Source organism: Mobula birostris, chromosome 3 (assembly GCF_030028105.1).
Source record: "Mobula birostris isolate sMobBir1 chromosome 3, sMobBir1.hap1, whole genome shotgun sequence".
NCBI lineage: Eukaryota > Metazoa > Chordata > Chondrichthyes > Myliobatiformes > Myliobatidae > Mobula > Mobula birostris.
Window position 1 is genome coordinate 171,920,503 of NC_092372.1, and position 18,738 is coordinate 171,939,240.

At 40.5% G+C, this 18,738-nt stretch overlaps 1 protein-coding gene across 2 annotated transcripts in view; it reads left to right on the top strand.

Moving 5' to 3' along the window:
- dnah5l (dynein, axonemal, heavy chain 5 like) overlaps positions 1 to 15,740 on the top strand; it is a 297,168-nt gene extending 281,428 nt beyond the window's left edge. Inside the window, exons 75-76 of one of the 2 annotated variants that reach the window (XM_072253688.1) lie at positions 5,235 to 5,456; positions 14,512 to 15,740. In XM_072253688.1, the coding sequence (XP_072109789.1) occupies positions 5,235 to 5,456; positions 14,512 to 14,730 (441 nt within the window). In that variant the 3' untranslated portion in view covers positions 14,731 to 15,740. Of the gene's footprint in view, positions 1 to 5,234; positions 5,457 to 14,511 lie in introns of those variants that run through there. The other variant, XM_072253689.1, reaches the window with a different exon arrangement.
- Positions 15,741 to 18,738: the final 2,998 nt, after the last annotated feature.

Sequence of the window (18,738 nt, forward strand, 5' to 3'; positions counted from 1 at the left end):
TTCAGCATCTTTTCGGATCGGAAGAACCCTAGAGAACTAATAACGGCCATCTTCTGCTCATCAGCTTCACTCCTCGGGATCTGGCAACATCCACTCCTCAGATCCAGCACATTAAACCATGTTGCATAATCCGCACACACGCTTCCTATATTTTCCACGGCGCCAGGGTCCAGTTGCTGCAACCTCTCTCTCACTGAGGTGTCTTCAGCGGTCAACTCCCCTCCCTCATGGTAGTTTGGAGCGTCTACTAAGAGGGTCTCACCCTCAGCTACTTCCCCCAGGCCGTACCACAGCTGGGTCTCGTTTAACTTTGCTACCGGCTCAAGACTGCTACACACGTCCTCAGAAGCAACTTGACATGCTGGGTGCCCAGACAATGCTCCCATGAACTCCAGGGTCATTAACCAATCATTGTCTTCTGCCCTTGTGGTTGTCAAGGGTAAATGCTTCAGACACCGGTTGTAAAACGAACTGTACAACAACTTGACCTGTGCGCCGGGGTCGAGGATGGCTTTAGCATCGCTTCCGACTATCCGTAACGACACCCTGGGGCGTGGTCCCTCTAAGCCTTCAGGAATAGGGTCTTTTCCTTTCGGAAGTTCATTGGTAGATTGCTGGGAATGTGCTTCTCCAGAGACCCTGAGTGGAGGCCCAGTGGGGGAACAACTAAGTTTCCCGACACCTCTCTGCTCAGCTGAACAATTGAAGGAGTGGCATGATCCCCTGAAATGATCCCTCCAAACAAACTGCTAGCCAATACTTGCAGTAGAGGGTTGGTAGGTCAGAAAGTTACAATAACTACTTCTTTGTACTAGTTGAAACCATAGATTGGTCCGACAGAGACTCATACGTTTTAGAAGGATTAACAATTGTTTAAGCAGGTCCCTTCTAATACATTTGGAAGCCGGTCTCATGGACACTGTGAAAAGGTTTTCTAATTTTCCTTTGCTGACCTACTTCTTGCCCCCAGGTTACACCACAGTTACCTGCAGTACCCTAAACTTACTCACGGTCCAACCACCAGCTGATCCCAGTATTCCCCAGCCAATGGCATTGCCTCAATTTTCCAACCCCAGTCACCAATCCTCCTTCCTCTCTCAACAGTGATCATCCAACCAACCAGAGACTTCAACAGTTTCTGCAAGTGAAAGTTCTTGATCGTGTATAGTGCATCAGTCTCTATATATGGCTGAATTGTGTTGAGTCACAATTAATTTCTGAGCAGAATCTCTTTAAGCACAATGAGACTCATCTTTTGGCAGTTTTCTGGCTTGTTTCTTTGGAGATTTGGTCCTGCTTGTTGGCTTAATCACACTGTCAGTGTGAAGGAATTTGTGCCATTGTATTGTGGAGCAGGTTGTACAGCACTGGCTCAATGTAAAAGTAATTGTGAATAGAATGTAACATTTCTCATACAGTCTGTGACTATTTTCTGATCACCAGGTGTTCTCTCTGTTGAATAAAATTAATTAGGTTTGTGCTCAGGAATGAAATTAAGACCTGAAACTCATCCAGCCCAACTATGGCAATGCAAACCAGATTTTTTAAAATATCTGATCTAACCTTTGCAACAAATAAAAAAAATTCCGAAATGTTCTATTCACATGAAGTAATATGAAACAAATCCTGGCCTGTCATGTTAGGGCTGGGCTGCACGACCTGCTTGATCCACATCTGAATGTCTTACCAATCTGAGCCTGATGCATGTAGTCAACATTTATCGAGGTGGGTAGCCAAGACTCTAGAATAAATGAACAAAAATCTGGCATTGTTGTATTTTCGAGGAGTATTGGTGGGTCTTGTTTGTCTTGCCTCTAGAATGGCACTATGTCCAGAGATTTTACTCCCTGTTCAGTTATTGTAGAACACTGTCACCAAAGTCAAAACTGTTGTAAAACAGAGATCGAAATAAATGTATCGCTGAAGTAATACACCTAATTCAAATATGCTGGAACCTGTAGTAATTGATGCCAACAAGTTAATCATCTATTCACACTAGTGTGAGTAAGGTATAACTGTTTCTTACACATTTGTATTTCTGATATAAAATGTCCCAGAATCAAAGTAAGTTGCTTAACCGATGTTTGCTTGGTCCAATTCGCCTCTTCTTCCCATAACCATCTTTAAATTCTGATTTGCTCTTTACAGACTTATATCCACAGTAATATGGGTTTGGATCAAAATTTATGTGTGTTTTTTTCATAATTATCTTTATGCATTCTTATTACAAACTGAGATCATTTGATGCATATTTATGATTGAGAATTTCATCCTTGGTCTGTAGTGTTAAATGTTGAAGTCAATGGAATAAATTTCAGAGCCATTGTACAACAAACTATCAAAATCAGGTTTAATATCACCAACATATGTCTATTTATTTATTTATTTAATCAATCTGTGTGTGAAATTTGTTGTTACGGCAGCAGTATACTATATAGCTTATTCAATGCTACTGACCTGCAGTGAGTCACTAGGCAAATATACTATTGTTTTAATAATAGAACATAGAATAGTACAGCACAGTACAGGCCCTTCGGCCCACAATGTTGTGCCGATCCTCAAACCCTGCCTCCTATACAAGTCCCCACCTTAAATTCCTCCATATGCCCGTCCTGTAGTCTCTTAAACTTCACTGGTGTATCTGCCTCCACCACTGACTCAGGCAGTGCATTCTACACACCAACCACCCTCTGAGTAAAAAACCTTCCTCTAATATCCCCCTTGAACTTCCCACCCCTTACCTTAAAGCCATGTCCTCTTGTATTGAGCAGTGGTGCCCTGGGGAAGAGGCGCTGGCTATCCACTCTATCTATTCCTCTTAATATCTTGTACACCTCTATCATGTCTCCTCTCATCCTCCTTCTCTCCAAAGAGTAAAGCCCTAGCTCCCTTAATCTCTGATCATAATGCATACTCTCTAAACCAGGCAGCATCCTGGTAAACCTCCTCTGTACCCTTTCCAATGCTTCCACATCCTTCCTATAGCGAGGCGACCAGAACTGGACACAATACTCCAAGTGTGGCCTAGCCAGAGTTTTATAGAGCTGCACCATTTACATTGGGACTCTTAAACTCTATCCCTCGACTTGTGAAAGCTGACACCCCATAAGCTTTCTTAACTACCCTATCCACCTGTGAGGCAACTTTCAGGGATCTGTGGACATGTACACCCAAATCCCTCTGCCCCTCCACACTACCAAGTATCCCTGCCATTTACTTTGTATTCTGCCTTGGAGTTTGTCCAAAGTGTACCACCTCACACTTCTCCAGGTTAAACTCCATATGCCACTTCTCAGCCCACTTCTGCATCCTATCAATGTCTCTCTGCAATCTTGAGGATCTCTTTTCGATTATTCCCTAATCAGCTCAGCAGCATTGAAAAGTAATATATGTCCCATAAAAGTGTCAACCATCTCCAACAGAGTCTAACCAACTATTATTAATACTCAATTACATTGCCATTCTCCAGTTCCCTATTATCAATGTCCTGGGGATATAATATAATATCATTGCAGTACCAACTTAATACTCTGATGCAAGAGCAAATATCCTGGTTTCGAGACTGGATTTCCTGGCTCATTTCCTGATACACCACAGCCTCTTCACCATCAACACTGTGACAAAAAAGTGCAATGGAATACTCTCCAGTTGTCTAAATGAATGCAGTTCTATAACAGATGGACCACTTTGAATGTAGCAAAGTAGCCCCACCAAATTGGTACCTCTTTCCATCACTCTAAATATTCATACCCTTCAGCAAGGATGCACAATGGATCTAGTACAAAATGCACTACCATTATATCCCTAAGCCAATAAAACAGCAGTTCCTAATCATTTAGCCTCCACAAACAAAAAGGAAAAGGGCAATGTACACTATGGAGCACCTGCTAATTCCTCTCTAGATCAGATACCATTCTGATTTAAAACTTATCACCGTACATTCAGCATTTTTGTGCCTAAATCTTGGAACTCTACTAACATTGTGGAAATACTTTCACCAAAAGAACTGCAGCAGTTTGAGAAGATGGGTCATCACTGACTCTCAAGGTCAATTAATGTTGGGCTGTAATTGCTGGTCTTGCTAATGATAGTCACATCCCAAGAAAGCTGATCTTGTCACTCACAACATTTCCTTCCAATGATTTCCTGTTGTGCATTTTACACAACTGTTCCAATGTTCTTGTAGTGGGATACAGTTGATGTGATATGGTATATCTATACCATAATGATATACAGCGTGTTTCCATTGCGACCAAGGAAAATACAACATAAGTGACCAGCTCTCTTGTTCAATATTGTTATCCCTATTCAATTGCCAGAGGGGCAAGTTTCCACAGGTGTGCCACATACAGACAGTCTTTCTGTTCCCTGCACCTAGAACACTTGGTAGCAAAGGTTTTTGAATTGAAGGAAACTTTTGTTGTGGTTTTGTCACAGGATAGGATCCTTGACAAGGGTGGCATTAGTGACATAAAAGAAATTATGAATTTTTTCCTGGTACTTAGTTCTGATGACATCAAGACCACTGAGAGCTTTGCACGTACTCTTGTTCTAATAAAACTAATCTATTACTTCCTTGATATGGCCAGAGAGAACATATTCTTGTGTCCCCTATAGCTATTCGGTGGTTGGTCATCTGGTAGTTTACCCGTGAATGCTAGCCCTTGGCCGACATTTCCAGTACCAATCATCCCCTTGTGGACTTCAGCAGTGGAGTTTTGTCAAATTTTCATTTGGCCAATGTTCCCGTTTGGCGGTCGGACCTCAGATAGTCTGCCCATAAATGCCATCACTTGGCTGACAGGATCCATCTGAATCTGTCCCTTTACAAACTTTGGCAATGAACAGTTACTGACTCAAAATGAGGAAATTATTTTGATATCCAGGAGCTACATCCATTTTCACTGTATATTGGATAAACTGATTGAAAATATCTTAGTACAGCCTACTTACTGATCATTGTTCAACAATTGAAAAGAAGGTCTCTAAGATAACATGGAGAGCCAGCTTGGAGTAATATATTGTGATACAATATTAATTTTACAAACAATATTGAAACAATATTTCAAGTTTTGAATGCAGGAATTTTTCAAATATCATCCATATATCAAATCATGTAAAGTTAACATTGGAATGCATTTTTTGTTTCCCCTTCAATGAATTGTATAGATACCTGTATTTAGTAGATCTTACATCTGTATAAAAGAAATCTAAAGTGAGATATCTCTTTGCAGGGTTTTTTGACGGCAATGCGACAAGAAACCACAAGGATGAATCTGAACAAAGGCTGGGCCCTAGATAGTGTTGTTCTTTATAATGAAGTCACCAGAATGATGAAAGAAGATGTTAATGCTCCTCCTGCTGCAGATATTGGTGGTGTTTATGTCTATGGCCTATTTCTGGATGGAGGAGGCTGGGACAAAAAAAATGTAAGGCTTATGGAATCATCTCCAAAGGTAAGTATAAGACACAGAAGCATTCCTATGGAATCTGCTCCGCCATTCCATCATGGCTGATCCCAGATCCCACTGAACCCCACACACCTGCATTCTCACCCTATCCTTGGATGCCCTGACTTCTGCTTTAAATATATTCATGACTTGGCCTCCACTGCAGTCTGTGGCAGAGCATTCCACAGATTCACCACTCTCTGGCTAAAAAAAAATCCTCCTTACCTCTTCTAAAAGGTCACCCCTCAATTTTGAGACTGTGCTCTGTAGTTCTGGATATCCTCACCATAGGAAACATCCTCTCCACATCTACCTCATCTAGTCCTTTCAACATTCAGCAAGTTTCCATGAGATCTCTCCGCATTCTTCTAAATTCCAGTGAGTACAAGGCCAAAGCTGCCAAACTCTCATATGTTAACCCCTTCATTCCTGGAATCATTTTCATGAACCTCCTCTGGACTCATATCCTTTCTGAAATATGGGGCCCAACACTCCAATTGTTAACAATACTCCAAGTGTGGCCTTACTTGTGTCTTATGTAACCTCAGCATTATCTCCTTGCTTTTATATTCTATTCCCCTTGAAATAAGTGCCAACATTACATTTGCCTTCTTTACCCACAGACTCAACCTGTAAATTAACCTTCTGGGAGTCTTGCACAAGGACTCCCAAGTCCCTCTGCACCTCTGATGTTTGAACTTTCCCTCATTTTAGATTATAGTCCGCACTACTGTTCCTTTTACCAAAATGCATTATCATACATTTCCCAACACTGTATTCTATCTGCCACTTTTTTGCCCACTCTTCCAATTTATCTAAGTTCTGCAATTGCATTGCTTTCTCAGCACTACCTATCCCTCTACTTATCTACATATCATCCGCAAACTTTGCCACAAAGCCATCAATTCCATTATCCAAATCACAAACAAGAGAAAATCTGCAAATGCTGGAAATTCGAGCAACACACACAAAGTGCTGGAGGAACGCAGCAGGCCAGGCAGCGTTAATGGAAAGAAGTACAGTTCTCGTTTCGGGCCGAAACCCTTTGGCAGGACCATTATCCAAATTATTGACAAACAATGTGAAAAGTAGCAATCCCAATGCTGACCCAAGGAACACCACTAGTCACAGGCAGCCAACCAGAAAAGGCCCCCTTTATTCCCACTCGCTGCCTCCTGCCTGTCAGCTATTCCTCTATCCATGCCAGTATCTTTCTTGTAACAGTATGGGATTTTATCTTGTTAAGCAGCCGCAAGTGTGTCACCTTATCAAACGCCCTCTGAAAATCCAAGTAAATGATATCCATTGGGTCTCTTTTGTCCATCCTGCTTGTTACTTCCTCAAAGAACTCTAACAGATTTCTCAGGCAAGATTTCTCTTTACAGAAACCATGCTGACTTTGACTTTCTTTATTATTAGTCTCCAAGTACTGGAAACCTTATCCTTAATAATAGACTCCAACACTTTCCCAACCACTGAGGTTAGGCTAACTGGCCAATAATTTCCATTCTTTTGCCTTCCTCCCTTCTTAAATAGTGGAGTGACATTTGCAAGGACCATGCCAGAATCAAGTGACCCTTGAAAGATTATGGCAAACCTCTAGCACAGAACAATAGAACATAGCGCAGTACAGCAAAGTACATGCCCTTCACTCACGATGTTGTGTCCTTCTTTTAGCCTACTTAAAGATCAGACTAGACCTTCCTTCTCACAAACCCCTCCATTTTTCTTTCATATACATGCCTAACTAAGGGTGTCTTTATTGTCCCTAATTTCCCTATACTTTACTCCAGTCACATTAAAAGTATATCTTCTCATACTAGCCATTGCTATCCTGGGAGAAAGGTGCTGGTGGTCCTCTATGCTTCTTATCTTATGCTTCTTCATACACCTCTATAAAGTCATCGCTCATCCTCCTTCACTTCAAAGTGAAGTGCCTCAGCTTCCTCAAACTTTGCTTACAAGACATGTTCTCTTATGCAGACAGCATCCTGGTAAATCTCTATACCCTCTCTTCCACATCCTTCCTATAATGAGGTAACTAGAACTGAACACATTACTCCAGGTGTGGTTTAACCAGTTTTATAGAGCTGCAACATCACCTTGTGGCTCTTAAACTCAAGCCCCAATTAACTTTTAGTTTTCAGTTAAAACTTTAATTCTGTTTTAATTATTTTTGTGAAAATGAAAAAGCACAACTTTGTCCAGTCATAAATACTTAAGTAGTCTGATCCAAATGATATGTAAGAATTTACCAAAGTGCTTCCAAAGAGCAAACGTCCCCAATATGTACCAATAACAAAAGTCAAAAACAAGTCAACATAAATTCAATTGCACCAGAAAATTTTCTATTGACTGTTTTGCACTGCAGAAGTTGACCAATTTAAGCTCCAATTGCCTTTTGGGTAGACCTAACGTGTGAATTTCTTAAAGGACTACCCACTCAATCTTACATAAATCCATTTTAATAATGAATAAGAGGATAAACAGCAAAGTAAACCGTCCACTTTCTGTAAGCTTTGATGCAAAGTCCTCCAGATGTTTAACATGATAGACTTTACTTCCTGATTTCAGTTGATGTGGGATAGTGCTGTTTGTGCATCACTGCCATCTCAGGTGTTGGTCACCCTTTAACATCACCCTGTCTCTTACTTCCACTGGTGACTGGTCTTTGTCAGCTCTGAGATTCCACTGTATCCATCTTATTTTGGCTGCCTCCAGGATATTGTTGTAGTGTCTATTGATCCCATCTGCTGGACTGTACAATCTCCAAGTATAGTTGTGCCACCCTTTCAGTCTGTAACAACAAAATCCTTATCTTTTGATTCACTACCTTGAGGGAGCTCGGTGTAGACCATTTGAACCCTCATTGGGTGCCATGTTACCATAGCAAATAGTGCGATGCTATTACAGCTCGGGTTTTGGAGATTGGAGGTCAATTCTGACTTATCTGGGTGCTCCAGTTTTCTCCCTTAGTCCAAAAGCATACCGGTTAGTAGGTTAATTGGTCATAGTAAGTTGTTTTGTGCTTAGGCCAGGGTTAAATCGGGAGTTGCTGAGCAACGTGGCTCGAAGGGCCAGAAGGGCCTATTCCATACTGTATAAATAAATACCAAAGGCACCTGATTTTTGATTTCAACTGTATGATCTGAAGGTGAAGAGCTAACTTTGAGAGGACCTACACATTGCAGTCAATTGGAAAGTTATGTGTGGTTCACGCACCATTATCTTAGTGTAAGTTTATTTAGTTGGTGTTCTTCACACAGAATTCATCCTATTGCATTCAGTAGAACTGGATCTGTCCCCATCTCTGTTCCTGCATGGTACTCCATTGACATTCAATGATCCCTTGAATACATGGTATTTGTGGAAGTGATGTTCTATCTATATATACATGACTTTTCTGATGGACTGGACATTTTGATTAAACTGCTTCTGCTGCAGCCCATCATACTTCCAACGTAGAAGCAAGCTAAGCTGTACTTTTCCTATTCTGACTTTTGCCTCCCTCTTTACTGCATATAATTCTTTCTATTGGCTAACAGCATTTTAGCCAGTTTTGGAAAGATGCAGAATATTGTATTTCTGTATTTAAATCTGTCTCATTCTTTCAGGCTGGACTCCCAAATCCCATAAACAATCTCAGGTGATTCATGCAAATCTGCAATTATCTGGTAACAGGCCTAGCCCCAATAAGGAAGGACCAAAAGATTCTCTCTGAACAAATAAAGAGCCAATATTGTTCACGTTTCATTTCTAAGTGGGTTACAATATGCTTATAAAATAGCTAATACATTGTCAAAGTTTTTACTGAAGGGCTTCATGGTATAGTGCAATTCACTGTCCTCATCAATAAGTTATAATGACGTGGTCTCTTTCACATATTCCAGTTTATTTGGGGTAGACAGATCCTTGAGGTGCAACTCTTTCTCTCTTATATCGCCATTCATTACTCTGTTTGATGACTCGTGACTTTGTATAATCTCACTTGGTTTACATAACTTGCTGCCTTTCAGTCCACATTGACCTAGTAAATTAATTTTCAGGCATGCAGTTTAAATTTCATAGCATCATTGGCTAACATTTCTAGCCTTATGGTAACGTAGTGGGTGGCACAACACTTTACAGTAACAGCGACCTGGGTTCATTTACCACCCGTCTGTAAGGAGTTTGTATGTTCTCCTGTGACTGTGTGGGTTTCCTCCCACAGTCTAACGATGTAACAGTTGGTAGGTTAATTGAATATTCTAAATTGTCCTGTGATTAGGCTAGGGTTAAAATCGCATTTGCTGGGCAGCACAACTTGAGGGAGCAAAAGGGCCTGCTCTGTGCTGTAGCTCAATAAAAGTAAATAAAAAAATAAAATACTGGAGAAAAGCTGGTAAATTAAAAGAACTTTCAGAAGGGCCAGAGCCTTTCTCTTTCTGTGTGTTCTCTAGTAGACAAGTAACTAGTTTCACCTAGTTCAGCACTGTCAATGGGAAGCAGCGGGATGTCTGCTCAGTGGCAGGTAGTGCCGTTTTCTCACAAACACAGCAGTCGGGGTTCAATTCTGATCCCCGGTGTCATTTGTGTAGAGTGTGTAGGTTTGCTCAGGGGGCTCCCATTTCATTCTCCATTCCCAAAACGTACTGGTTACTAGGTGGATTAGCTACTCTAAATCAGTCAATGGCAAGTGGGTGATAGGAGAATTGGTGGGTGTGGGATGGATGGGGGAAGGTTAAAGGATTTTTTTTTTTTTTTTTTTTTTTTTAAAAAGTTCATTCATGGAATGTTGGCTTGCCAGGTTGAGCCAGTATTTAATTGCCCATGTAGGAGAGAACAGATTGCAGGGAAATAGGGGATCGAGTTTGATGGGATCACTCAGAGCTAGTATGGACTCAATGGGCCAAATGACATTCTTCTATGTTTTAAACGTTTAATATGAAATACAAGATTTTCATTGAGCTGTATATGAGACAGAGATAAGACATCAAATCCTCCTAGCATCTACTCTGTATAGTTCTGTCAATACTTTACCTATTTCAAAGAATCTGATATATATATGTATTGTTCTCCTAAACTGCTTTTTTTCCTCCATAAAATAATCCCTGTAATCAATTTAGTGAAACATCAGTGCACCAGCCTCTAAGGCAAGTCTCCTGAATGTAGAATATCATATCAATACTTGAAGCATAAAGTTGTGAAAACCTTATGTGGCTGATGTATTCCATCACTTTGCATGGAAGACCAACATTCTATTTGCCTTCTTAATCACCTGCTTTATTTGCATAGTTACATCCTTTGTTTCTTTTAGGAGAACACCCTGATCTCACCAAACACTAATATTTATTAATTTCACATAATTTATATAATACTCTGCTTTTCTTTTCTGCCTACCAATAGGATAACCTCATATTCCTGCACATTATACAATATCTGCCTTCTTTCTGGCTACTTTCATAAACTTTGCTGATACTTTGTGTCCTCACAACCTGTATTCCACAGAATTTTGCATCATCAGCAAACCATCAGTCCCTTTTCTAAACATCAGATGCCCCAGCACAGTCCCTTGCTGAACACATTTTGATTAAACAGTAATTTATGACAGCACTTAGGCACAGGTTGAAATCTTTGTATTTATTCTGAAGGTCTTTCAGTGTTCAGACTGTAATTAAAAAAGGAAAGGTCTACAGTTATGTTGTTCTTTTTCTATTGTGGATGTCAGAAACCATTTTAAGATTGATTTTTGAAGTGGGATTACTGTACTAACATAGGAAATCGTGCATCCAATTTGTGCAAAGTCAGCTCCCACAAAGAGAAATGTAATAATGATCAGACAATCTGTTTTAGTAATGTTGACTGTGGGATATACCCTTCTTCTCTAATCTCATAAAAAATGTAACATGGTCATTTTTATTCATGTTACAAACCCAAAGTAACTTTGGTTTAATATCTTAAAAAGATTTAGCTGCAAAACTACTACATGAGATCACATTTAGATGTTTCTGTTGACATTATTGCTCAAATAGAATTCTGCACTAACAGGAGAAAATCTGCAGATGCTGGAAACCCAAGCAATATGCACACACAAAATGCCAGACAAACTTAGCAGGGCAGGCAGCATCTATGGAAGAGAGTACAGTCGATATTTTGGACCAAGTCCCTTCAGCAGGGCTGGAGAAAAAAAAGCTGAGTAGATTTAAAAGGTGGCAGAGTGGCTTATAAGAAGCATGGTACAAGCTGGTGGCAAAGACATGTTTCCAAAAAGGATATATGGCTGTGGTAGCAGGGCTCAGTGAGCACATGGTCGAGGAGTTGGTGGCTGCAGAGATCACAGTGGGGGAGCAGTGAGAGGGGGTTTTACTGTCCTCCTGTCGAAGGGAAGTTTTAAACTTCTTCCGGGCAGGCATCCCTGGAAGAGACTGCAGTGTAGTAATCCAATCACAAACAAGAGAAAATCTGCAGATTCTTCACTGGAGGTTTTTTTTCCCTCAAATTTAGTGTTAGTGTTACTCTAATCATACTTTCTGCTAATGAATATGTCAAACTAAATTTTATAGGTCTAGTAAGAGTAGAACGGTGGTTAGGGAGAGAATAAGTCCTTAATAATAGCCTGTGTGTGGAACCAAAGGAAATGGGTGAGATTTTAAATGAATATTTATCTTCAGTTTTTATTATGGAGAAAACAATGAGCTAAGGAAATGGAAGGAAATGAGTGGGATGTCTTGGACCGCATTGAGGTGTCTTGAATCTATGGCATTCTTTGCTACAGGCAGCTGTGGAGGCCAAGTTTTCATGTATATTTAAGGTAGAGGTTGATACATTCTTGATTGGTCAGGGCCTGAAGAGATACAAAGAGAAGGCAGGAGATTGGGGCTGGGAGGAAAATTGGATCAACCATGATAAAATGGTGGAGTAGATGATGGACCAAAATGCCTAAATCTGCTCCTATATCTTAATCTGCTCCTATATCTTAAGGTCATAAAATGCATGAAGATGGATAAATACCCAGATCTTCACCTGGTGAATTTTTAGACCTGTGGGAACGAATTGTGAAGGCCCTTGCAGAAAATTTTTCTTCATCTTTGGCCACAGGTGAAGTTCTGGATGACTGGAGAGTGACTAATGTGATAATGTTATTTAGAAAGGGCAACAAAAACAATCCAGAAGCTCTTTGAGGTGGTAAGCAAGAAGGTAGATGAGAGTAGGGCAGTGGACATTATTGATTATGAACTTTAGCGAGGCCTTTTAACAAGATACCTCATGACAGGCTACTCTGGAAGATTAGACTGCTTGGGATCCAGGAGGAGATGGTGGACAGGATTCATAATTGGTCAGAAGCAGAAGGTGGTGGATGTGTCTAAAAGGGTCACTGTTGGGATCCTTGTTTAATAATTTATATAAACAATTTGGATCTAGACTGGGACTTCATTCCTTGGAACATAGAAAAATGAGGGGTGACTTAATAGAGGTATGGAAGATTATGACTGACATAGGGAGTGAAATGAAGGGCCACTATAAGCAATAGGGCATGGGTTTAATATCAGAGGCAAAAGATTCATAAGGGTCATTAGGGTCAGCTTCTTCATGCAAAGGATGGTGCATATTTGGAATGACCCACCAGAGGCAAGCACATTAGCGATATTTAAAAGACATCTAGTATAAGTACGTGGATAGGAGAGTTTTCGAGGACTGTGGGCCAAATACAGGCTAATGGGACTAACTTATTGGGCAACAAAATCGACATGGATGGATTGGGCTGAAGGACTTGTTTCCAAGCTGTATGAATTTTACTCAATTGTTCTACACAGCTGTCCAAGGATATTGTTGAAGCAGGTTAGTAGATACATTTAAGTAGTATGTGAATATACATGGATGACAGCAGTTTAGAGAGTTATGGGCTAAATGGATTAGCTTGAATATGCATCTTTGTTGGCATGGACATTTACGGCCTGAAGGGCCGTTTTCTGTGCAGTATAATTCTATGACTATATAGTTTTTTTTTTAAAAAAACAGAAACAGGTTAATTTTTCATGATTTATTCTGACAAACAAAACAATGGAGTGGCAAGATCAGAGCAAACAGAAAAATGTGGAAAGAGCTTACCATCCCCAAGACCTTCATTGCTCCCTTTGTTAATGACACAAACTGAGGTTAAATTATAGCTTTTAAAAATGTTGTGATCGGTGTGTGTCTGATTGCATCCAATTTGTGGAACTGCAAGCGATAATTAAGTGTTGCAGCACATCCATTCTCAAAGTACGTAAGAAAAATATGAGATAAGGGGGAATATAAAAATAAAAGACCTGAAAGATCATAAATTAGTACCAGAGAAAGTTAATAATTAATAATAAGATTTGACAAAATACTTAACTATATTCTGATACTTCTTTCCTGCATCTGTGAGTTTTTTGGATTTGCACTCCAAGATGCAACACTAGGTCAGAAGAAGCATCAAAGTTATTCTTATCCTCTTGTTCCTGATGTACTTGGAGAAGATTTTGGGATTCTCCTTAATCTTAATGGTCAGGAATATGTCATGGTCCCTTTTGGCCTTCTCTCCTGCACACTTGTTATTCCTTCACTCTACAGTTGCTCATACCAGCCATAGGTTTCCTTTTGTTTTACCTGATCAGTCCCTCCATACCTTTTGTCATCCATCGTTCCTTCATTCTGCCATCTTTGCCTTTCCTCCTTACAGTGGATCTGAGCTCTTACTAATTCTCTTTTAAAAGATTCAAGATTAAAAAAAAACCTTTTCCCCCATTGCAAGGGCCAGCCAAGACCAGAAAACATAGATTAGGGGTGAGGAGTGAAAGGGTTATAAAGGATCAAAGGAAAAGCATTTTTTCAGGGGGTGGTTGTAATCTAAAATGGATAGTAGCGGAGGCAGATACTCTACGAAATTTAAAAATCATCTGAATGAACACTTAATTGACAAGAGCGCCGCAGGATGCAAAATGAGTGCTGGAAAATGGCATTAATATACGTAGATACTTGATGGGTGGGCCGAAGGGTTTGCCTCTGTACACCTATTTGCATTTCTTTGAATGACTCTGCTTTCCAATTGTCTTTGCAGGTACTGTTCACCTTGCTTCCAGTAGTTCATGTGTATGCCATTAGTGCCACTGCACCTCCTGATTCCAAGAAACAGCAGGGGGCGATGTATTCATGCCCTGTGTATAAGAAGCCCAGGAGAACTGATCTGACGTTCATCTTCTCTCTCTATCTGAAAACAATACAGAATCCAGATCACTGGACTCTGCGTGGTGTTGCTTTACTCTGTGACTCCAAATAAACACAGAGAAAGCAATGCAAATTGTGCAAAGTTCATTTAAGTATTGTGTTTACTACAACCTGAAATTAAATGCTGAGAATATGTTTATCCTATTGCATAATCTTGTAATGTATGTGCAGCATTCTGGAAGTTGTTTGAACATGCCTTACAAAGTTTAGCATTTAATCTTGGAGAAGAGGATTACTTCAACCTGTGTTACACCTTGCCAGATCTCCATTCACAAATATAAATGATGAACAGGAAGTCTGCTTCACAAAATTAGGCAGGGTACAAAACAGGGTTTCATCTCTTGAATCCCGAAAGCCTTGCCACTATCGTCATCTATTAAGCAATGTGAAGGAATATACTTCACTTGCCTGGATGAAAGCAGCTCCAACAATACCTACAACCTCAAGGAGAGAGCTGCCCCGTTGAGTAACACACCTTGCATCACCCTAAGCATGCTCCTTCCGCACAGGCAAACAGTGTTTATAGTTACTACAATATTTGATAACATCAATGACTTCAATCAGCAAGAAGAACAGTGGAAGCAGGATCGTGGAAACAACACCCTGTAGGCTGTCCTCCAATTCACAAACCTGACTTTGAAAAACAATTTTTCCATCATCTAAATCCTCCCCAGGAGCATTGTAGGTGTACCTCCACCAGACGAGTAGCAGCAGTTTAACTGCCATTGAGGATGTAGTGGGAATGATCTTCTTAAAGATAGTAAACACTGTTGTCATCACATAAAAGTTCCATTTAACAGGTAAAAATCACAAGAATGCCTTATTGCATTAATATTTTGAAAAGTTAATTTACTTTTAAAAGGGTCCTAAACAATTCTCATCAGAAACTCTTCATTTTAGCAACACTCTTTAGTGATTAGGCTACCTAGTTTCCTATTTTATTCTTCAAAAAGAAATGAATTATTTCAGCAGTTCCAAGGTATTTGATTTTCCATGCCATTAAGTACTTACGTTTTACTGTAGATAACAATAATTGGAAAAATAACACATCCTGAATAAAATGTTTGAACCCAAAAAATAAATTATTGTGTTCATGTATTATTCATCTAATCAACAGAGTAAGCTCGGAGCCTAATTTTGAACACAAAACCTTCAAGTTAAAAACAATTATTCCAATTTACCAACTGTTATACTTTTGGTGCAGGATCAGGTGAAAACGAAAAGATGGGCTAACACATGGTTGAAAACAGAGGCCGACAGCAGGCCATCTTTCAGGATGGTGAGCCCTCACAAGGCAGCAGGCCCCAAAAGAGTGCCTGGTAAGGTGCTGAAAACTTGTATCAACCAACTGGCGGGTGTATTCAAAGACATTTTCAACCTCTCACCACTACGGCTGGAAGTTCCCACCTGCTTCAAAAGGGCAACAATTATACCAGTGCCCAAGAAGAGCACCTTGAGCTACCTTCACGACTATCATCCAGTAGCACTCTCATCTATGAAGGTGAAGTGCTTTGAGAGGTTGGTTTTGGCCAGAATCAACACCTGTCACAGGAAGGACCTGGACCCACTGTAATTTGCCTATTGCTATAATAGGTCTAAGGCAGAAGTGATCTCAGTGGCCCTGCATCACCTGGACAATGCAAATATGCATGTCAGGATGCTCTTTATGACTATAACTCAGCATTTAACACCATCGTTCGTACAGTAATGATCGAAAAGCTACAGAACCTGGGCCGCTGTACCTCCCTCTGCAACAGGATCCTCGACTTCCTAACTGGAATACCATAATCGGTAGTTTTTCGATCATGGATGAGTGCACTACTGGATGATGGTCATTAAGGCAGCTCAAGCTGTTCCTCTAGGGCACTAGTATAGTTGTTGCCCTTTTGAAGCAGGAGGAAACTTCTGGCTGCAGTGGTGAGAAAAACATCTCCACCTCACTGACAAACAACACTCGCAGACCAGAGGGATGTATGCTTAGCCACTGCTTTACTCTCTCTACACCCACAACTGTAGCTAGGCATAGCTCAAATGACGTTATAAATTTGCTGATGATACAATTATTGATGGCAGTACCATAGGTAGAGTACAGGAGCAAGATATACCAGCCAGTTGAGTGATGTCTCCGAGAAACAATCTTGCACTGTGTCAGAAAGACCAAAAAGCTGATTGTGGACTTCAAAAAGGGGTAAGACAAGGGAACACAAGCCAATCCTGATAAAAGGAACAGAGGTGGAGAAAGTGAGCATTTTAAAGTTCCTGGTTGTCAATACCTCAGAGGAACTAACCTGGACCCAGCATATCAGTGTAGATATCAAGGCGGCAAGACAGCAGCTATATTTCATTAAGATTTTGAGGACATTTGTTTTGTCACCTGAAACACTTGAAAACTTCGACAGATGTACCATGGAGAGCATTCTGACAAGCTACATCACCGTCTGGTGTGGGAGGGTGGGGTGGAAGGGTGCTGCTGCACAGGATCACAAGCTACAGAAGCTGTGAAATTAGTCAGCTCTATCATGGGTACTAGCCTCCATAGTATCCAAGACCTCTTCAAGGAGCGGTGCCTCAGAAAGGCAGCGTCTAGTTGCACCTGAACCAGAGGAACCAATATTCTTGCAGGCAGGTTTTTTTATATATATATATATATATATATATATATATATAATAAATAAAAAGAGCTGTTGGGGAGGGTTTAAACTAACGTGGCAGGGGCAAGGGAACCAGAGTGAAGGGACTCAGGAAAGGACATATGGTTAAAAAAGTAAAGATAGCATGCAGTCAGACTGTCAGGAAGGGCATGCAGGTGATAGGACTTAGTTGCAGCCTACAGGCTGAGTATCAAATCATTAGGGATGCAGAGTCAGAAAAGACAGGAAATACTGTACTGAAGGTGACATATCTAAATCACATACCATAAGGGATAAGGTGGATGATCTTGTTGCAATATTACAGATTGTCAGGTATGATGTTGTGGCCATCACTGAATCATGGCTGAAGGATAGTTGTAGTTGGGAGCTGAATGTCCAAGGTTACACATTGTATCGGAGGGATAAGAAGGTAGGCAGAGGGCCTGGCGTGGCTCTATTGGTAAAAGATGGCATCAAATCAGTAGAAGGATTTGACATAGATTCGGAAGATGTTGATTCCTTGTGCGTTGAGTTAAGAAACTGCAAAATTAAAAGGACGTTAATGGCAGTTATATATAGGCCTTGCAACAGTGGCTGGGAGGAGAACCACAGGTTACAACAGGAAAAACAAAAGGAGAGTCAAACGGGTAATGTTCTGGTGGTCAGGAGATTTTAACATGCAGGTTGATTGGGAAAATCAGGTTGGTAATGGATCTCAAGAGAGAGTGTTTGTTGAATGACTAAGAAATAGCTTTTTAGAGCAGTTTGTCATTGAGCCTACTAGGGGATCAGCTATACTGGATTGGGTGTTCTGTAATGAACTGGAGGCAATTAGGGAGCTTAAGGCAAAAGAACCCTTTGGAACCAGTGATCACAATATGATTGTGTTCAACTTGAAATTTGATAGTGAGAAAGTAAAATCTGATGTAACCTTATTTCAGTGGAGTAAGGGAAATTAGAGTGGTATGAAAGAGGAGTTGGCCAAAGTAAATTGGAAGGAGCTGCTGGCAAGGATATCAGCAGAGCAGCAATGGCATGCATTTCTGGGGAAAATAAGGAAGGTGCAGGACACATGTATTCCAAAAATGAAGAAATACTCAAACAGTAAAATAGTACAGCATAAAAAGAAGTGGTCCCAACACCAACTCCTGCGGAACACCACTAGTCACTAGCAGCCAACAAGGATCCTTTAATTCCCAATCACTGCCTCCTACCAACCAACCTGTGTTCTAACCATGCCAGTAACTTTCCTGTAATACCATGGTCTTTTAACTTGGTAAGCAGCCTCATATACAGCACCTTGTCAAATGCCTTCTGAAAATCCAAATATACCACATCCACCACATCTTCTTTATCTCTCCTACTTTCAACAGGTTCATCAGACAAGATTTTCCCTTAAGGAAACCATGCTGACTCTGTCCTATCCTGTC